Source organism: Mobula birostris, chromosome 2 (assembly GCF_030028105.1).
Source record: "Mobula birostris isolate sMobBir1 chromosome 2, sMobBir1.hap1, whole genome shotgun sequence".
NCBI classification, from domain to species: Eukaryota; Metazoa; Chordata; class Chondrichthyes; order Myliobatiformes; family Myliobatidae; genus Mobula; species Mobula birostris.
In genome coordinates, this window is record NC_092371.1 from 33619691 (window position 1) to 33642555 (window position 22865).

Consider the following 22865-nt stretch of genomic DNA (forward strand, 5'->3'; position numbering starts at 1 on the left):
GGATCCAAGGGGACATTGCTTTGTGGATCCAGAGCTGGCTTGCCCACAGAACGCAAAGAATGATTACAGATGGGTCATATTTTGCATAGAGATTGGTCACCAGTGGTCTGCCTCAGGGATCTGTTCTGGGATTGCTGCTCTTCGTGATTTTTATAAATGACCTGGATGAGAAAGTGGAGGGATGGGTTAGTAAATTTGTTGATGACACAAAGGTTGTTGGTGTTGAGGATAGTGTGGAGTGCTGTCAAAGGTTACAGAGGGGCATTGATAGAATGCAAAACTGGGCTGAGAAGAGACAGATGGCATTCAACCCAGATAAGTATGAGGTGGTTCATTTTGGTAGGTCATGTATGATGGCAGAATATAGTATTAATGGTAAGATTTTTGGCAGTGTGGAGGATCAGAGGGATATTGGGGTCCAAGTCCATAGGACACTCAAAGTTGCTGCGCAAGTTGACTCTGCGGTTAAGAAAGCATATAGTGCATTGGCCTTCATCAATCATGGGATTGAGTTTAGGAGTCGAGAAGTAATGTTGCAGCTATATGGGACTCTGGTCAGGCCCCACCTGGAGTACTGTGCTCAGTTCTGATCGCCTCACTACAGTTAGGATGTGGAAACCATAGAAAGGGTGCAGAGGAGATTTACAAGGATGTTGCTTGGATTGGGGAGCATGCCTTATGAGAATAGGTTGAGTGAACTCGGCCTTTTCTCCTTGGAGCGGCGGAGGATGAGAGGTGACCTGATAGAGGTGTGTAAGATGATGTGAGGTATTGATTGTGTGGATAGTCAGAGGCATTTTCCCAGCACAAAAGGGCACAGTTTTAAGGTGCTTGGAAGTAGGTACAGAGGTAAGTTTTTTATGCAGGGAGTGGTGAGTGAGTGGAATGGGCTGCCATCGACAGTGGTGGAGGCGGATATGATAGAGTCTTTTAAGAGACTCCTGGACAGGTACATGGAGCTCAGAAAAATAGAGGGCTAAGGGGGAACCCTTGGTAATTTCTCAAGTAAGGACATGTTTGGCAACACACATGAAAGTTGCTGGTGAACGCAGCAGGCCAGGCAGCATCTGTAGGAAGAGGTGCAGTCAACGTTTCAGGCCGAGACTCTTCGTCAGGACTTACTCACTCTTCCTTCAGTTAGTCCTGACGAAGGGTCTCGGCCTGAAACGTCAACTGCACCGCTTCCTAGAGATGCTGCCTGGCCTGCTGCGTTCACCAGCAACTTTGATGTGGGTTGCTTGAATTTCCAGCATCTGCAGAACTCCTGTTGTTTGCGTTTAAAAGGACATGTTTGGCACAGCTTTGTGGGCCGAAGGGCCTGTATTGTGCCGTAGGTTTTCTATGTTTCTATGTATTCAACCAACTTGGATCCTCATTCCTGGCAAAATCCTTGTGAATTTTCTCTGCACTCTTTTTCAACCTTATTGATGACTTTCCTGTAGGAAACTTCAAAGTCTTATAAAACTTCAATATGACATCCCAATTCCTATATTCAATTCTTTGATTCATAAATAGAGGACTATGTGCTAAGGAAATTTTAGGCAGACTCCAGAGTGGGTTATATGGTCGGCAGATTGTGGGCCGAAGGGCCTGTAATGTGCTGTAAATTTCTATGTTGTATGTGCCAGAAGCTCTTTATGACCCTACTTACATATGATGCCTCTATCAAGGAATTATGGATCTATATTCCCAGGTCCCTCTTTTTTTTAACCACACTCCTTACGGCCTTACCTCTCAGCTTGGGAGACTTACTTGGTGAGCATTAAATTCCATCTGTTTTTCAGTAGATACAGATGCCAGTGCAAGCTTTGATTATGTATCCACTATGCCCCCAACTTTGGTGTCATCAGAAAATTTGCTGATCCAGATTGTTGATACAGATGACAAACAACAATGGACCCAGCACCAATCCCAGCAGTGCACCACTAGTCATGGGCCTCTAGGCAGGGAAGCAACCATCTAGCACCAAAAACCAGTGTCTAATCCAGATTACTACCTCATCCTGAATGCTAAGTGACTGAACCACCTAGACTAAAGCAGAACCTTTCCTCAGTTGATAAGGATTTATTATCAGATCAACTTCAGCTAATCATTATTTCATAAAGAAGAACAGATAATTTTATTTTCAGGTAATTAATTTGTTTCAGAGTTGTACAGTTCCCGATATAAACTTGCTGGACATAAGTTAATTTTATTTCAAATCAGTCAAGTTTTGGGGAAAAAACTCTGATTTGAGTAACACAGCATTTTTGCTTTTTTTTTAAAATATAAACAGCTTCACTGCATGCCAATTCAGTCAAGAAGTTTATAAACAATGGTTAATAACTTGTACAAAATGCTGGAAGAGTTCCACAGATCAGGCAGCATCGATGGAAATGAATAAACAGTTGACGTTTTGAGCTAATACCCTTCAAAAGGACTGGACATAATAAGCTGGGTGGGAGGGGAAGGCAAAGGAGGAAAAACTAGAAGGTGATAGGTGAATTCAAGTTGGTGGGGGTGGGGGGTGTTGAAGTAAGAATCTGGAAGGTGATAGATGGAAAAGGTAAAGGGCTGGAGAAGGAGGAATCTAATTCAACAGGAGAATGGAGCATGGGAGAAAGGGAAGGAAGAGGGGCACAAGGAGGAGGTGATAGGCAGCTGAGAAGAGATGAGAGGCTCGAGTAGGGAATTGAAGAAGAGGGAAGGGGGAGCAGAAAACCACAATCAATGTACATGCTATCAGGTCTGAGGCTACCGAGGTGGAATATGAGGTGCAGCTCCTGCAACCCGAGTCTGTACAATTATGACTGTCTGGCAAAGCACAGCTCCAATGCTCTATTCAAATTTGTTGATGTCACCACTGTGGTAGGCCAGATCCAAGATAGTGATGAATTGGCATGTAGGAGGGAAATTGAAAATCTAAGTGGTGTCATAACAGCCTTTCACTCAATGTCAACAAGTCCAAGAGCTGATTATTGACTTCAGGAGGAGGAGGAGGAAATCAGGTCCATGCGCCAGTCCTCATCGGAAGATCAGAGGTGGAGAGGATTAGCAACTTTAAATTCCTCAGGGTCGAGAGGACCTGTATTGGGCCTAGCACATGAGTGCAATTACGAAGAAAGCATAGCAGCGCCTCTACTTCCTTAGGAGTTTGTGAAGGTTTGACACGACATCCAAAACTTCTATATAGATAAGTAGTGGAGAGTATATTGACTGGCTGAATCACAGCTTGGTATGGAAACACCAATGCCTTTGAATGGAAAATCCTGCAAAAAGTAGTGGATGCAGCTCAGTCCATCACAGGTGAAGCCCTCCTCACTGTTGAGCACATCTACATGAAACACTAGCAGGGGATCAGCATCCATAATCAGGATCACCACCATACAGGACAAGCTCTCTTTCACACTGCTGTCATCAGGTACAGGAGCATCAGAACTCACACCACTATGTTCAGGAACAGTTATACCCCTCAACCATCAGGATCTTGAACCAAAGCAAGTAACTTCACTTGCCCTCTTATTGAAATGTTCCCACAACTTTTGGGCTCACCTTCAAGGACCCTTCATCTCATGTTCTCTATTTATTGCTTATTTATTATTACTATTTTTAAAAATTTTGTATTTGCACAGTTTGTTGTCTTTTGCACACTGGTTGAACCCCCTAGTTGGTGCGGTCTTTCATTGATTCTATTATCGATTTATTGTGCATACCTGCAAGAAATTGAATCTCAGGGTTGTACATGGTGACATGTCTGTACTTAGATAATAAATTTACTTTGAACTTTCAGTGGCCTCACCACGGCAGAAGAAAAAGGGCATGGGCCAATGTGTCAGAATGAGGATTAGATTTAAAATGTTTGGCCACTGGGAAATCTCACTTTTTGCAGACGGAGTGGAGGTTTTCAACAAAATGGTCCTCCAATCTTTGTGGGCTTTCACCAATGTAAAAGAGGTACAGATCGGGGAGCACCAGATACAGTAAGGTGACCACAACTGAATTGCAGGTGAAGTGATGCCTCACTTGGAAGGATTGTTTGGGGCCCTGAATGGAAGTCAGACTACCACTTGCAGGGATAAGTGCAAGATGGGAGGTAAGTGGGGAGGGATAAATGGACAGGGGAAATCACAGAGGGAGAGATCCATGCGGAAGGGGCGGGTAAAAATGTGTTTGGTGGTATGCCCTCATTGAAGATGGCAGAAGTTACAGAGGTTGATGTGTTGGATGTGGAAGCTAATGGGGTGGTAGGTGAGAAATCTGGTTCCAATGGTTTGTAACTATTGCTCTAAGCATTTAACATGCCAAACTTAATAAAACTCTTCAATGGCTAGCCACCCTAATTTGGAAGTGTCATAACACTAAATTTATTTGAAATATACAATTAAATCCTTTGAATATTTTCATGGAATTAAATCAGTTTAGATGTTATGACATTATTTAATAACTTGGAGATTAGTACTGCTTTAGACCTACAAATATTAGCATGGAATCTTTCAGTTTCTTATCCCATGATACATATTTTTTATTGTGAATGTTTGCTTTAGTGTAGTGTGGGCTGAAATTATATTTGAGGTGAGCAGCAGTGATAGGACCAAATCCTGAGCATCTGGATATTCAGCTGAGAAGCTGGTTGGGGAGGGGAATAAAAAATTGTCCTTCAAATCAATTGAAACTTTATATAAGCTGGTTAGTTAATTAAATAATGAGAATTCTTTCAAAGAATGAAGGCAAACTCCTTATGTACTGACCTGTACTTTTTTTTGGCATTAATTCAATTGAGATGTAAAGATCTTTTAAAATTACACACAGTTCTTAAAGGGTTTTAGAGGGTCCAAGATCTGAACAGTCTGCTGCTGAATGAGTCCCTATTAAAACTTGAAGCCAGAACACCATTCCTATTAAATACATGCATTAGCTGCCAACAGAAAGTTTTCTGGGTTCTCGAGTTTCTCCACTGAACTGCTAACATTTGCATTGTAACTTTGGAACTTTAGTGCAGTTGGCTGTTTGCAATAGTAAAGTGAGGGAGTGTGAATGGACAGTTTACCATTAGATGCTGGAACCAACTGCCAGGTTAGGGTTACTTTATTCATTTTAATGGTGGGAAATGACTTGAAGGGAACTTGCTACATTTTTGCTCATTTGTATTTAAGATTAAACATTATTACCTTTAGACATTAAATATGCTAAGGTTCAATATAGCTTGGCAAGGCTTTTTCTGGCTTCATGGCTCTGTTGCTTTGTGGAGTTTTCTTTCTACATCTTCCCTGGGGAAGAAATGTTCAGCAAGTATGAACTTTAGTAATGTCATGCAATAGCAAGCAGTGAAAGCAAATTCAAGGTCAATATCTGAAATGTTGCAGATTTGGTTGCGGTCTGTTAAATATTTGAGATTTAACATGGTAACTGCTGCCACTTGTTTGTTATATGTTTGTCAGGCTGGTACCCACAAGGAAGATTTAGCATAAATGTACTATTAACCAGCATTACGTTCAACCTTGTAAATTTCTCTTGGCATATTTCCATATTTAGGAGTGGTAAAGCATAAAACAGATGAAGTCTAGCTTGGGGAAATTTCAGAAGATCAGTGGTTTTATATTAATAGCTGAAAGACTTGTACCTCGAGGGTGGCAATTGCAGTACCTTTCTTAATCTTCCTTAAAATAATTGGTCACATTTTGTTTAGGTGATGCAATGTTATCCATCACTAATTGCCCCTGAACTGAGAGAAAGATAGAGTCAACCATCTGGACGGTCTTGAATTTGCATGTAGACCAAAGCAGGTGTTTCTTTCCCTGAACAGCAGCCCTGTCTGTATTTATGTATTTCTGGATCAGTAGTTCAGAATAGTGGGTGCTAATCCCGTAATTTAAACAGACATCTATTTTAAGAATAGCTCAATCAAGTAGTATATTTGTATTTGACTGTTTGATTTTATTTTTGGTACTGATTTATAAAACGAATCAGTTGCTCTCCTACATCAATGGATAAACAAATATACAGTAGTAAAATGTGCATATGGGTCAGAAATTTGTAACATATTAAATCTTTTCCAGACCACCAAATTGTGGTGAAACTAATTAATGTTAACAATTACATAAAACATCATTTTCAGTTATGCTAATTTAACTCATTCTGTACATACAATTCCATAAGTCATCTACAGTTTTCTGACAAATCTCAATCACCTACAGATCTTTCAGATTATTCAAAAAATCAAAACAGATGCATATACAGGAACCTGGGTGAGGAGCCTGTGTGGATTTGTCATGGAAATGTATTTATTTCAATTGGCGCTTTACTATGTAGTACTCCAAGATTTCATATTTTGCCCAACTGCATTCTCATTTGGCATTGTGATTGAGCTTTAAAATTAACTTCTCATATTTAACCTGCCCTACAATGGAATTACAAAGAGTGCCATTATGCCAAAGTTGAACAGAAAGGAAGTAATTTATTTACTCAAGTTTGTTTGTATCGGAGAGCCGAATCTTTTCCGGAAAATTCTCCTTGGAGCATTTAAGAAACAGAAAGCTGTAATGTAATCAAACTATGACATGGTACAAAGCTTGCTCATGCTAACAGCAACATTTAACTCTTCATAATTTTTTTGGAATCAAAGGTTATTGAACATGATTATACTGTATATCTCTAGATAGCACTATAGAGAACATTAGATTTTTAATTCCCCCCATGCTCCCTAGTATTTTGACCCAACAAACATAATTTTGCCCATACATAACTGGGAATTTTAAACAGCCTGACACATCTAGATGTCCTGATATTCAGAAAATTACACCACTTCATTTAATTTCCCTTAAGTACCATAGATACATGAACAACTTGCTGTAGGAAAATTACGAGGAAAAGCCACAACCATTTGTCCAAATGCATGTTTACCATGAACTTGGCTCATCAGTAAGAGGTACTTGAGTAGATAATCTACTATTGGACAAATGAGTAATATGGTTTTGTATTAACTAACCCTGATTAGTGCGTATGTGAATAAATATGAATTAAAAAGTTATAATTGACATGCCCAACAAAATGTGATTTCTTTAGCTTTCAAGAATCATGACAAAGCAAGCAATTTGGTTCTCTCCATTAAGATTATCTTTTTGCCATTTGTAATCATTACAGTGCCTTTTGTTTAACTTTAAAAATAGGCTCTCAAACCATATTGCCCTGTGAGCATAATCTGAAAATTGCAGCACAAAAAAAATGTCAATAGGAATAAATTTATCCAGCTGCTGCTGGAAGTTAGGCATACTGTTCTGCTGCAAAGCACCTTCTGCATCGTGTGGAAATTAAGACAATTTCAGCATTTAATGCCAGCAAGCTTCAATCAACCAGCAGCTCTCAGGTTTCACTGTACTGTACTCATATTTCATCTCTCTCCTTGGGTCCTTAAAGGAGGATCCTTAGTAATTCTTCATGGTTTTGATGGATAAGTTTTAAAAAGCCCCATTTTGCGAAAGTACCTCACAATAAGAGGCACAGAAACCAAAGTAATGCTTATCCGTAGTGGGGCAAAGACTTTGTGAACAGCATATGCTATTACAAAGGTACTGGTACCAGCTGCCATCCTGGACTGCACCACTGTTTCATTAAATCCCATCTTGTAAAGGATTGCAGTCATATCCACACCACTGAAATGAAATAAGAGGATGATTATCAAATAGCTTGAAAGCAGTGGACTACAGTAATCATCTATGACAAAGATTAAGTATCAAATACTTTCATTATAGACTTTAAATTAATCTGAATTGGAGCTAATTTATTTTGCTTACCAGCTTCGTGGGCCACTGATCAAAGCGTTCTACCCTTTATGCAAGCTTTATTATCTGGATGTTTAATTAATCTTTTCAGCCTCAACTTAGATGTGACAAGAAAATCTCAGAGCCAATTTTTGCACGGCAGTGATTAATGCAGTACTCATAAGATCTGAAAGTTAAACATTACTGTCAGACCTCCGCTTGTAATGAGAGGAACCACTCCCCTGAGACAGCTTCTCAGTTACAGGGGCACTCCCTCATTATTGCATTGCAGTCTGGGTTATGCTGAAATCATGGAATGGCGCTTGTACGTCCACAAAAACCTGCACAGACCTCCAATTGAGTAATAAAGGCCCACATATTCAAAAGTAGCTGATAGGCTCCTGATAAAGTGGTGTAAACTCAAGCTTACTTTCTGGAAGTTGTAATAGAGAGAGAGAGGAAAAGGTAAATTTTAAATGGATGTTAGGGTGCCACTACCCAGCTTGAGATTAAGTACAAATTAAATAACTTTTAAAATGGGGTAAAATTATAAACAGAATGCCAAGGAAACACATCATCCATAGAAATCATTAAAATATCATTGAGAGAAAACAACACATCAGATAGAACATTGTTTTTATTTTTCTGAATACAATAGCCAAAAGGTCTGAAATTTAGTGTATAGTTTCTCAAACAGATTAAAGGATCTTTTATAAGACCATAAGACATAGGAGCAGAATTATGCCATTCAGCCCAGAGTCATCTCTGTCATTCCATCATGGCTGATTTATTATCCCTGTCAACCCTATTCTCCTGCCTTCTCACCATAACTTTTGCCACCCTGATTAACCAAGAACTTATCAACCTCCTCTTTAAATATACACAATGTCTTGGTCTGCACAGTTGTCTGTGGCAATGAATTCCATAGATTCATCACCCTCTGGCTAAAGAAAATTTTCCTATTCTCTATTCTAAATTAACCACTCAATTCTGAGTGTTGCCCTTTAGCCCTAGACTCCCCTACTATAGGAACTATCTTCTTTACATGCACTTTATCCAGACCTTTCAATATTCGCAAACATGAGGAAATCTGCAGATGCTGGAATTTCAAGCAACACACATAAGAGTTGATGGTGAACACAGCAGGCCAGGCAGCATCTCTAGGAAGCGGTACAGTCGACGTTTTGGGCCGAGATCCTTCGTCAGGACTAACTGAAAGAAGAGCTAGTAAGAGATTTGAAAGATTGGGATCCCACTGGAGGTGGTGGAAGTTACGGAGAATTATATGTTGGACCTGCAGGCTGGTGGGGTGTAGGTGAGGACAAGGGGAGCCCTATTCCTAGTGGGGTGGCGGGAGGATGAAGTGAGAGCAGATGTGTGTGAAATGGTAGCCATGGGCACCTGTATGAGTCTTAGTTATGCCTGCCTTTTTGTTGGATTTGTGGAACAATCTATGTTCCAAACCTATTCTGGTATCTGTCCCCCACTTCACCTTCGCTACATCGACAACTGCATTGGCACTGCTTCCTGCACGCACGCTGAGCTCGTTGACTTCATTAACTTTGCCTCCAACTTTCACCCTGCCCTGAAGTTTACCTGGTCCATTTCTGACACCTCCCTCCCCTTTCTAGATCTTTCTGTCTCTATCTCTGGAGACAGCTTATCTACTGATGTCTACTATAAGCCTACTGACTCTCACAGCTATCTGGACTTTTCCTCTTCTCACCCTGTCTCTTGCAAAAATGCCATTCCCTTCTCGTAATTCCTCTGTCTCCGCCGCATCTGCTCTCAGGATGAGGCTTTTCATTCCAGGACGAAGAAGATGTCCCCCTTTTTTAAAGAAAGGGGCTTCCCTTCCTCCACCATCAACTCTGCTTTCAAACGCATCTCCCCCATTTCACGCACATCTGCTGTCACTCCATCCTCCCGCCACCCCACTAGGAATAGGGTTCCCCATGTCCTCACCTACCACCCCACCAGCCTCCGGGTCCAACATATAATTCTCCGTAACTTCCGCCACCTCCAACGGGATCCCACCACTATGCACATCTTTCCCTCCCCACCTCTCTCTGCTTTCCGCCAGGATCGTTCCCTACGCGACTCCCTTGTCCATTCATCCTCCCCCATCCCTCCCCACTGATCTCCCTCCTGGCACTTACCCTTGTAAGCGGAACAAGTGCTACATATGCCCTTACACTTCCTCCCTCGCTACCATTCAGGGCCCCAGACAGTCCTGCCAGGTGAGGCGACACTTCACCTGTGAGTTGGCTGGGGTGATATACTGTGTCCAGTGCTCCCAATGTGGCCTTCTATATATTGATGAGACCCAACGCAGACTGGGAGATCGCTTCGCTGAACGCCTACGCTCCATCCGCCAGAGAAAGCAGGATCTTCCAGTGGCCACACATTTTAATTCCACATCCCATTCCCATTCTGACATGTCTATCCACGGCCTCTTCTACTGTAAAGATGAAGCCACACTCAGGTTGGAGGAACAACAGTTTATATTCCGTCTGGGTAGCCTCCAATCTGATGGCATGAACATTGACTTCTCAAACTTCCGCTAATGCCCCACCTCCCTCTCGTACCCCATCCGTTATTTATTTATATACACACATTCTTTCTCTCTCTCCTTTTTCTCCCTCTGTCCCTATCACTATACCCCTTGCCCATCCTCTGGTTTCCCCCCCCTCCCCCTTTTCTTTCTCCCTAGGCCTCCTGTCCCATGATCCTCTCATATCCCTTTTGCCAATCACCTGTCCAGCTCTTGGCTCCATCCCTCCCCCTCCTGTCTTCTCCTATCATTTTGGATCTCCCCCCCCCCCCACTTTCAAATCTCTTACTAACTCTTCCTTCAGTTAGTCCTGACGAAGGGCCTCGGCCTGAAACGTCGACTGTACCTCTTCCTAGAGATGCTGCCTGGCCTGCTGCGTTCACCAGCAACTTTTATATGTGTTCCTTTCTATATTCGATAGGTTTCAATGAGGTTCCCCCTCATTCTTTTAGCTCCAGTAAGTTCAGGCTGGAGCTATCCAGCACTTCTCATTTGTTACTCTTTTCGTTCCCTGGATCATTCTCATGAACCTCTTCTGGACCATCTCCAATGCCAGCACATCTTCTCTTAGATAGCAAGCCCAAAACTGCTCATAATACTCCATATTGCGGTCTGACCAATGCCCTAAAGGCTTCCACATTACATCTTTGCTTTGTATTCTAGCCCTCTCAAGATGAATGCTAACATTGCATTTGCTTTCCTTACCACTGACTCAACCTGCAAGTTAACTTTTAAGGGAATCCTGCATGAGGACACCCAAGCCTCCCTGTACCTCTGATTTTTGAATTTTTTCCCCCATTTAGAAAATAGTTCATAACTTTATTCCTCCTGTCAAAGTGCATAACCATGCACTTCCCTATGTTATATTCCACCTGCCATTTCTTTCCTCATTTTCCCAATCTGTTTAAGTCTTTTGCAGATTCCCTGCTTCCTCAACAATACCTGCCCCTCCACTTATCTTTGTATTGTCCACAAAGCCTTCATCCTTTTATCCATATCATTGATGTATAACATGAAAAGAAGGGCTCCCAACACTGATCCCTGCAGTTCACCACTAGTCACCGGCAGTCAACCAGAAAAGGGCCACTTTATTCCCACTCTGTCTCTTGCCAGTCAACCAATCTTCTGTCCAAGCTAGTACCTTTCCTGTAATACCATGGGCTCTTCTTAGGCAGTTTCTTGTGTGGCATCTTGTCAAAGGCCTTCTGAAAATTCAAATGAACAATATCCATTGACTCTCCTTTGTCTATCCTGCCTGTTATTTCCTCAAAGAATTCCAAAGGATTTGTCACGCAAGATTTCCCCTTGAGGAAACCATGCTGACTTTGGCCAATTTTATCATGTGCCTCCAAGTGTCCCAAAATCTCATCCTTAATAATAGGCTCCAACATCTTTTCAACCACTGGCCTCTAATTTCCTTTCATCTGACTCCCTCCCTTCTTGAAGAGTGGTGTGACATTTGCAATTTTCCAGCCTTCCAGAACGATTTCAGAATCTAGTGATTCTTGAAAGATCTTCCTCTAATGCCTCCACAATCTCTTCAGTTACCTCTTTTTGAACCCTGGGGTTTGGTCCATCTTTTCTAGGTGACTTAGCTACCTTCAAACTTGTCATCTTCCCAAGCACGTTTTTAGTAATAGCAACACTCATGTCTGCCCCCTGACACTCTTGCACTTCTGGTATTCTACTAGGGTTAATCCCCAAAGTGAAAACTAATGCAAAATACTTAAGTTCATCTGCTTTTGTCTCCCCTCCCCATACCACCTCTCCAGCATCATTTTCCAGTAGTACGATATCCATTCTCTTTTACTCTTTATATATTTGGGAAAAAAAATTGGTATCCACTTATGTTATTGGCTAACTTAGCTTCATACTTCATCTTTTCTCTCCTTATGCCTTTCTTAGTTGCCTTCTGTTGTCTTTAAAAAAGCTTCTCAATCCTTTAATTTCCCACTAATTTTTGCTTGATTATATGTCTTCTCTTTTGCTTTTAGGTTGCCTTCTCAGCCACAGTTGCCTTATCCTCTCTTTAGAATACTTCTTCATCTTTGGGATGTATCTTTTTTGTGCCTTCCAAATTTTCCGCAGAAACACCAGCCACTGCTGTTCTGCTGTCATCTACGCCCTACTGCAGTGTTCAAATCAAGTGACCCCAAGCTCTCAAAGATATCAAAAGACAATACCAGTGCAAACTAGAGTACCATTCCAGCTGGCAAGCATGTGCTACAATGGGCCACAAAATACAGTAAGGCAGCATCAACAACAGTCCACTCCTCCCCAGTAGGCTTCTTTTATTGTATGGGTGTTTTGATCAGAAGGGGATTGGAATGTCACCCATCCCAACAGCCTCAAATGCACCTGAAACCACAGTCATTGTCCCAAATGCAAGATCAATCTTTGGAGAGTGAACTGAAAAGCAACTGGCCCAGATGGTGTCCCTGGCCGTGCCCTTCAATTCTGCACAGATCAGCTGGCAGGAGTATTTGCAGACCTTTATAGGCTCTGTTCCCTTCAATCTGAAGTTACCATCTGTTTTAAGACTATCATTATTTCAGTACTTAAAAACAAGGAAACATGCTTTAATGACTACCACCCGGTGGCTCTGACATCCATTACCGTGAAGTGCTTCAAAGGGCTGGTCATGGTACACATTAACTCCAGCCTTCCAGATCGTATCATCAAGTTCCTGAACCAGCTTGGATAATGTCACTCACCTCAACACCGAACACATTCCTGAACCCATGGATTCACTTTCAAGGAATCTACAAGTCATGTTCTCAACATTATTTATTTGTTGTTATATTTTAAGTATTTGCACAGTTTGTCTTTTATACATTGGTTGTTTTGACAACCTTTGTGTGTAGTTATTTATTTATTGACATACAGCATGAAACTGGCTCTTCCAGACGCGCCACCCATCAATCCCCCGATTTTAATCCAAGCCTAGTCACGGGACAATTTGCAATGGCCAATTAACCTACCAACCAATATGTCTTTGGATTGTGGGAGGAAACCAGAGCAGCCTGAGGAAACCCACGCAATCATGGGGAGAATGTACAAACTCCTTACAGGCAGTGGTGGGAATTGAGCCCAGCAGGAAAAGAAAAAGGAACAAAAGCTTGCAAGCACCAAACATCCCCAACAACTCCCTTGTATAAAAACTAACAAATCACCCAAACGCCCAGTCCACCAATTGGCAACAAGAATGTGCGAGAACATGAGAAAAACATGGAACTGAAAGAGGCTGATATGAGCATGTTATGGGAATTCTCTGATACAAGAACCAACCAATTCCACTTTACATCAATTAATCACATAAAATGCTTTGCCAATACTTAGTCCGTGAGCCAGGACCCCAAATGTGGGCCACCGGTACCATCTGGGGGGAATAATTCTTATAGTGATTTTTGGCAAGGTATACACCCCTAGTGCTAGAAAATATGTGATAGCATTGCAGCGGTGGTAGCTTTCTGTGAGGGGACTGGGAGTTGCACCTCCATACTATAAGAACCATGATCCCATGGTGCTTTGCCTATGATAAGATGAATTATGCCAGGTACCTGTCCCCTTACTTTGCTCAGATGATGAACCTCCCGGAGAAGAATCCTGTGTATGAGGTCTTCAAGACTGGCCAATTCTCAGTGCAGCTGTCAAGTAACAACCCCTTTGGGCAGATCCCTGTGGACCAGGCTACTGAAACCATAGTGAACAAAGATACACAGACTCCTGGAGGCACATCACGGTTCAGGCTGAATGCTGGAGCTATCAAGTGTTACTACATAACAGCTGAGAACTGCAGCGCGTTCCTAGGCCAGTCAAGGGAGATGAATGGAGGAAGGCGGAGTACAGAGCAAAGCTACAGGAGAAGATTCAGCATGCAACTGTGAATGACAAATGTTACAGAATCACATCTCAAGACAATGAGGAGGTGTCAGCTCTTCAGTGTCAACAAGAAGCAGATGGCCGTCTACTTCTCCATGCCACAAGAGACGGATACCAATCTGTAGTGATCTGCTCAGAAGACACAGATGTCTTTATCATGGCTTTAGCATTCTGTGACAAGATTGAGTCCCCATTGTTCCAGAAGTGTGGAACTAGAACCCGTACAATGCTTGTAGACATCAGGAAGGTTGTTGCCACTGTTGGCATAGAGGTTGGTAGGGCTCTTATTGGGTTGCACGCAAATACAGGATGTGACACCGTAAGTGCTTTTGCAGGCAAAGGGAAAACAAGTGCCCTAAAAAAGGTGGGAGGAGAAGATAGCAGCGCGCCATGCGCGCGCAGCTCTCCGGTGAAAATGATATTGTATCCGTTAAATAGGGGCCGTAGACAATTCTGATTTGATACAGACAGACGTAAAAGCACAGAGGAACATCTGGAGAAATTTCTGAAACGCTGGTTCGCTGCCGCTGTTACTGGGCGATCGAGAATCTTCCGGAGGGAAAGCCTCAAAATCCCCGGCTTTGCCTACTTCTGGTAACCGAGACTGAGGTCGAATCGTTTGGATAGAGATGGTGCTCAGTACTTGGTGTCGGAGGGCTGATCGGAGGCTCGAAGTTTTCGAACCACAGAGTCGGACTGTGGTCGGGCATGGCAGGGAGAGTTTTCTTCCTTCTCCCGTCTGCGTGAGATGTGGGGCATTCGAGAGACTTTGAACTGTTTTACTGTGCCATGGCCTGTTCTTCATCAAGTTATGGTATTGTTGCACTATTGTAACTGTATATTATAATTATGTGGCTTTGTTAGTTTTTTTAGTCTTGGTCTGTCCTGTGTTTTGTGATATCACACCGGAGGAATAATGTATCATTTCTTAATGCATGCATTACTAAATGACAATAAAAGAGGACTGCGTGTCCTCATAATCTAATCTAAAACTTCTAACCAGCAACAGGGAAACTCGGGACACATTCTTAGAGTTGGGTCAGGAATGGGACCTCTCCCCAGAACTGATGGACAAACTGGAGGCATTTATATGTCTCCTGTATGCCCCAAAAGCATCGACCACTAAGGTCAATGAGCTCAGATATTACCTTTTCTGTGCCAAAAAAAGGTGAAATCAAAAGTCATCAACTCCCACCATTCAAGTACAGCTTAACAAAACATGCACAGCGAGCCAACTACCAGGCTGGTATGTGGAGAAGATGTTTAGAGAAGGACCCACAAGTGCCAACCCGTGCTGGCAGAGGATGGAAGATGGAGAGAGAAGAGGAAGCTGGATCTACTGGCCTGTAACTATCCAACAAACTGTTCACTCCCAAGATGTATGTGTGTTGCAAATGGCCTCAGGTGTACTGACATGTGTAGACTGGCAGACTGTAAGAACCAGGCATCCACCTCAGACAGCGTGTAAAGTTCAGATGAAGAAATGGAAGACTTGGAAAATTATTATGATCATTAATAGGTTATGAAAGTATGGAAAGCAGTCTTTGATTAAATATATTCATCTTACAACCAAATGGGGCCTAGGTCATGGCCATGTGGAACCTCACATTTGAATTATAGAAACATATAAAAATCGGTGCAGGAGTAGGCCATTCGGCCCTTCGAGCCTGCACCGACATTCAGTATGATCATGGCTGATCATCCAACTCAGAACCCTGTACCTGCCTTCTCTCCATACCCCCTGATCCCTTTAGCCACAAGGGCCATATCTAACTCCCTCTTAAATATAGCCAATGAGCTGGCCTCAACTGTTTCCTGTGGCAGAGAATTCCACAGATTCAGCACTCTCTGTGTGAAGAAGATTTTTCTCATCTCGGTCCTAAAAGGCTTCCCCTTTATCCTTAAACTGTGACCCCTCGTTCTGGACTTCCCCAACATTGGGAACAATCTTCCTGCATCTAGCCTGTCCAATCCCTTTCGAATTTTATATGTTTCAATAAGATTCCCCCTCGATCTTCTAAATTCCAGCGAGTATAAGCCGAGTCGATCCAGTCTTTCTTCATATGAAAGTCCTGCCATCCCAGGAATCAATCTGGTGAACCTTCTTTGTACTCCCTCTCTGGCAAGAATGTCTTTCCTCAAATTAGGGGACCAAAACTGCACACAACGCTCCAGGTGTGGTCTCACCAAGGCCTTGTACAACTGCAGTAGAACCTCCCTGCTCCTGTACTTGAATCCTCTTGCTATGAATGCCAACATACCAGTCGCCTTTTTCACCGCCTGCTGCGCCTGCATGCCCACTTTCAATGACTGGTGTACAATGACACCCAGGTCTGGTTGCACCTCCCCTTTTCCTAATCGGCCACCATTCAGATAGAAACATAGAAACATAGAAAATAGGTGCAGGAGTAGGCCATTCGGCCCTTCGAGCCTGCACCACCATTTATTATGATCATGGCTGATCATCCAACTCAGAACCCCGCCCCAGCCTTCCCTCCATACCCCCTGATCCCTGTAGCCACAAGGGCCATATCTAACTCCCTCTTAAATATAGCCAATGAACTGGCCTCAACTGTTTCCTGTGGCAGAGAATTCCACAGATTCACCACTCTCTGTCTGAAGAAGTTTTTCCTAATCTCGGTCCTAAAAGGCTTCCCCTTTATCCTCAAATTGTGACCCCTTATTCTGGACTTCCCCAACATCAGGAACAATCTTCCTGCATCTAGCCTGTCCAATCCCTTTAGGATTTTATACGTTTCAATCAGATCCCCCCTCAATCTTCTAAATTCCAATGAGTACAAGCCCAGTTCATCCAGTCTTTCTTCATATGAAAGTCCTGCCATCCCAGGAATCAATCTGGTGAACCTTCTTTGTACTCCCTCTATGGCAAGGATGTCTTTCCTCAGATTAGGGGACCAAAACTGCACACAATACTCCAGGTGTGGTCTCACCAAGGCCTTGTACAATTGCAGTAGTACCTCCCTGCTCCTGTACTCGAATCCTCTCGCTATAAATGCCAGCATACCATTCGCCTTTTTCACCGCCTGCTGTACCTGCATGCCCACTTTCAATGACTGGTGTATAATGACACCCAGGTCTCCTTGCACCTCCCCTTTTCCTAATCGGCCACCATTCAGATAATAATCTGTTTTCCTATTTTTGCCACCAAAGTGGATAACTTCACATTTATCCACATTAAATTGCATCTGCCATGAATTTGCCCACTCACCCAACCTATCCAAGTCACTCTGCATCCTCTTAGCATCCTCCTCACAGCTAACACTGCCACCCAGCTGCATGTCATGCGCAAACTTGGAGATGCTGCATTTAATTCCCTCATCCAAGTCGTTAATATATATTGTAAACAACTGGGGTCCCAGCACTGAGCCTTGCGGTACCCCACTAGTCACCGCCTGCCATTCTGAAAAGGTCCCGTTTATTCCCACTCTTTGCTTCCTGTCTGCTAACCAATTCTCCATCCACATCAATACCATACCCCCAATACAGTGTGCTTTAAGTTTGCACATTAATCTCCTGTGTGGGAACTTGTCAAAAGCCTTTTGAAAATCTAAATATACCACATCCACTGGTTCTCCCCTATCCACTCTACTAGTTACATCCTCAAAAAATTCTATAAGATTCGTCAGACATGACTTTCCTTTCACAAGTCCATGCTGACTTTGTCCGATGATTTCACCGCTTTCCAAATGTGCTGTTATCACATCTTTGATAACTGACTCTAGCAAATAGAGTCTATAACTCCCTGGTTTTTCTCTCTCCCTCCTTTTTTAAAAAGCGGGGTTACATTAGCCACCCTCCAATCCTCAGGAACTAATCCAGAATCTAAAGAGTTTTGAAAAATTATCACTAATGCATCCATTATTTCTTGGGCTACTTCCTTAAGCACTCTGGGATGCAGACCATCTGGCCCTGGGGATTTATTTGCCTTTAATCCCTTCAATTTACCTAACACCACTTCCCTACTAACATGTATTTCGCTCAGTTCCTCCATCTCACTGGACCCTCTGTCCCCTACTATTTCTGGAAGATTATTTATGTCCTCCTTAGTGAAGACAGAACCAAAGTAATTATTCAATTGGTCTGCAATGTCCTTGCTCCCCATAATCAATTCACCTGTTTCTGTCTGTAGGGGACCTACATTTGTCTTTACCAGTCTTTTCCTTTTTATATATCTATAAAAGCTTTTACAGTCAGTTTTTATGTTCCCTGCCAGTTTTCTCTCATAATCTTTTTTCCCTTTCCTAATTATGCCCTTGGTCCTCCTCTGCTGGACTCTGAATTTCTCCCAGTCCTCAGGTGTGCCGCCTTTTCTGGCTAATTTGTATGTTTCTTCTTCGGAATTGATTCTATCCCTAATTTCCCTTGTCAGCCACGGATGCACTACCTTCCCTGGTTTATTCTTTTGCCAAACTGGGATGAACAATTGTTGTAGTTCATCCATGCGACCTTTAAATGCTTGCCATTGCACATCCACCGTCAGCCCCTTAAGTATCATTTGCCAGTCTATCTTAGCTAATTCACGTCTCATACCTTCAAAGTTACCCTTCTTTAAGTTCAGAACCTTTGTTTCTGAATTAACTATGTCACTCTCCATCTTAATGAAGAATTCCACCATATTACAGTCACTCCTACCCAAGGGGCCTAGCACGACAAGATTGCTAACTAACCCTTCCTCATTGCTCAATACCCAGTCTAGAATGGCCTGTTCTCTAGTTGGTTCCTCGACATGTTGGTTCAAAAAACCATCCCGCATACATTCCAAGAAATCCTCTTCCTCGGCACCCTTACCAATTTGGTTCACCCAATTTATATGTAGATTGAAGTCACCCATTATAACTGCTGTTCCTTTATTGCATGCATTTCTAATTTCCTGTTTAATGCCATCCCCAACCTCACTACTACTGTTAGGTGGCCTGTACACAACTCCCACCAGCGTTTTCTGACCCTTAGTGTTATGCAGCTCTACCCATATCGATTCCACATCCTCCCGGCTAATGTCCTTCCTTTCTATTGCGTTAATCTCCTCTCTAACCAGCAATGCTACCCCACCTCCTTTTCTTTCATGTCTATTCCTCCTGAATATTGAATATCCCTGAATGTTGAGCTCCCATCCTTGGTCAGCCTGGAGCCATGTCTCTGTGATCCCAACTATATCATATTCATTAATAACAATCCGCACCTTTAATTCATCCACCTTGTTACGAATGCTCCTTGCATTGACACACAAAGCCTTCAGGCTTGTTTTTACAACACTCCTAGCCCTTATGCAATTATGTTGAAAAGTGGCCCTTTTTGATTTTTGCCCTGGATTTGCCTGCCTGCCACTTTTACTTTTCACCTTACTACTTTTTGCTTCTACCCGCATTTTATACCCCTCTGTCTCTCTGCACTTGTTCCCATCCCCCTGCCACATGAGTTTAAATCCTCCTGAACAGCAGTAGCAAATGCTCCCCCTAAGTGCAGACTGTTTGTACCGGTCCCACCTCCTCCAGAACTGGTTCCAATGCCCCAGAAATTTGAATCCCTCCTCCTTGCACCAATTTTCAAGTCACGTATTCATCTGAAATATCCTCTGATTTCTCCTCTGACTAGCACGTGGCACTGGTAGTAATCTAGGGATTATTACCTTTGTGGTCCTACTTTTTAGTTTATCTCCAAACTCCCTAAATTCACCTTATAGGACCTCATCCCATTTTTTACCTATATCTTTGGTACCTATGTGCACCACGACCACTGGCTGTTCACCCTCCCACTCCAGGATGTCCTGCTGCCACTCAGAGACATCCTTGACTTTTGCACCAGAGAGGCAACGTACCCTCCTGGAGTCTCGTTTGCGGCCGCAGAAACGCCTATCTATTCCCCTTACAATCGAATCCCCTATCACTATAGCTCTCCCACTCCTTTTCCTATAGGAAGGATGTGGAAGCATTGGAAAGGGTACAGAGGAGATTTACCAGGATGCTGCCTGGTTTAGAGAGTATGCATTATGATCAGAGATTAAGGGAGCTAGGGCTTTACTCTTTGGATAGAAGGAGGATGAGAGCAGACATGATAGGGGTGTACAAGATAATAAGAGGAATAGATAGAGTGGATAGCCAGCGCCTCTTCCCCAGGGCACCACTGCACAATACAAGAGGACACAGCTTTAAGGTAAGGGGTGGGAAGTTCAAAGGGGATATTAGAGGAAGGTTTTTTACTCAGAGTGGTTGGTGCGTGGAACGCACTGCCTGACTCAGTGGTGGAGGCAGATACACTAGTGAAGTTTAAGAGACTACCAGACAGGTACATGGAGGAAATTAAGGTGGGGGCTTATATGAGAGGCAGGGTTTGAGGGTCGGCACAACATTGTGGGCTGAAGGGCCTGTACTGTGCTGTAATATTCTATGTTCTACGTTCTTCCCTCCTGTGCCGTAGAGCCACCCATGGTGCCATGAACTTGGCCGCTGCTGCCTTCCCCTGATGAGAGATCTCCCCCAACAGTATCCAAAACAGTATATCTGTTTAGGAGGGAGACGACCCCAGGGGACTCCTGCACTACCTGCCTACTGCTACGCTGTTTAGTGGCCACCCATTCCCTTTCTGCCTGTGTAGCCTTTACCTGCGGTGTGGCCAACTCACTGAACTTTCTCAGCGTCGCGGATGCTCCAGTATGAATCCGATCACAGCTCCAGCCGCTCAATGCGGTCTGCCAGAAGCTGCAGCTGGACACATTCCTTGCAAACAGAGTCATCAGGGACACTGGAAGTATCCCTGATTTCCCACATGCTGCAGGGGCCGATGTCAGCTGTCATGACCTACCCAATACGGTGACTCAACTTTTGAGATGTGGATGCGGAACGTTGCCCACTGCCTTGGGACTTATTGTACCGTAATTCTCTATGCTATGACAAAAGCTTAAGATTGTTTTGATATGATACAATATGGAAAATATCATGACATTGATAAAACTCCAGAAATCTCTCCAAATGAGGTTTTTTAACCTTTTTTGGGGGGGGGGGGGTAACATTTTCTGCTGTACTGATGTTAATATGGAATATATACAAAAAGTGATTACTTATCTGAATTTCTGAATAAATTCTCTACAAACCCATGTGATTATGTGTGTCCTAGGGTTTTTATTGACTTTTCCAAAATAAACAACTGACAAATACTTTTCTAAAAATGAAATGATTCATTCTACTGAAATTAGGCACTGTACTGCGAGTGCCACCAATGACATAGTTTTCAATGTAGAAGTTTATAACAACATTTGATGATAAGTGCTTGAACTCAGCTATCATTGTGACAAATTTCAATGTTGAGGGATCACTGATGACAAAATACCACTAGGTTGTACTTTATATTGGCCACTTTTCAGAAATGTTTATTTTAGGGTAGTACGACCACTGGTGCAATGCTATCACATATTTTCTAACTCTAGAGATGTATACATTGCCAAAAATAACTACAGTATGAGCATTATTCCCTTAGATGGTACTAATCAACCCTACTGGCGTTACTTAGAACACAGAGCAGTACAGCTCAGGAATAGGCCCTTTGGCCCACAATGTTGTGACGAATCAATTAAATTAGTTATCAAATGGCCAATTAGACTAATCTCTTCTGTCCACACAATGCCCACACCCTTCCTTTTTTCTCACATTCATGTGCTTATCTACACATATCTTAAAAGTCCCCAACGTATCTGCCTCTACTCAGAGAGTGCACTCCAGGCACACATCACTGTGTAAAAAAACTTGCCCCTCACGTCACCTTTGAACTTACCCCCTCTCACCTTAAATGCATGCCCTCAGGTATTAGACATTTCAACCCTAAGAAAAAGGTACTGTCTGTCCGTTCTATCTAGGCCTCTCATAATCTTATAAACATCTATCAGATCTCTCCTCAGCCTCCGGTGCGCCAGGAAAACTCAAGTTTGTCCAGCCTCTTGTTATAGCACAGACCCTTTAATCCACGCAGAAACCTGGTAAACTATTCTCCACCCCCTCCAAAGTTTTGACATCCTTCCTATAATGGGACAAACAGAACTGTATGCAGTATTCCAGATGCAGCCGAACTAGTTTTTTAAAGGTTCAATATAGCTTCCTGACTTTTGAACTCAGTGCCTTGACAAATAAAGGCAAGCAGGCAATGTGCCTTCTTAACCACCCTATCAACCTATGTAGGCACTTTCAGAGAGCTATGAACTTGCTCCCCACGGTCCCTACACTCTTCAATACTGAAAGGTCTTGCCCTTAACAGTCCTGTCTCTTTACATTAACTAAGGTGCAACACTTCATATTTGTCCAGATTAAATTCCATCTGCCATTTCTCCACCATATCTGCAAATGATCTATACCCTATTGTATTCATTGCCAGTCTTCTACGCTATCCACAACACCACAAACTTTTATATCATCTGCAAATTTACTAATCCATTCATCTACATTTTCATCCAGATCATTTGTATACGTCACAGAGTCCCTAGTACAGATCTCTGCAAAATATCAGTAATCAAAAACCTCCAGTCCCTTCAACCATTACGCTTTATCTTCTATGGGCAAGCTAATTCTGAATCAAATGGCTAATTCATCATCGATCCCATGCATCTAATCTTCTGGATGAGCCTCCCATGAGGGACCTTGTCAATTACCTTACTAAAGTCCATGGAGGCATATAGCCTTCACCAATCA

General features: G+C 42.8%; 1 protein-coding gene across 1 annotated transcript in view; it reads right to left on the reverse strand.

Annotated features, from left to right (window-relative positions):
* Positions 1-6413: 6413 nt before the first annotated feature.
* Positions 6414-22865, reverse strand: part of fam210b (family with sequence similarity 210 member B) — a 69200-nt gene continuing 52748 nt past the window's right edge. Inside the window, exon 3 of the mRNA XM_072276707.1 lies at positions 6414-7628. Within this exon, the coding sequence (XP_072132808.1) occupies positions 7412-7628 (217 nt within the window). The 3' untranslated portion in view covers positions 6414-7411. The remainder of the gene's footprint in view (positions 7629-22865) is intronic.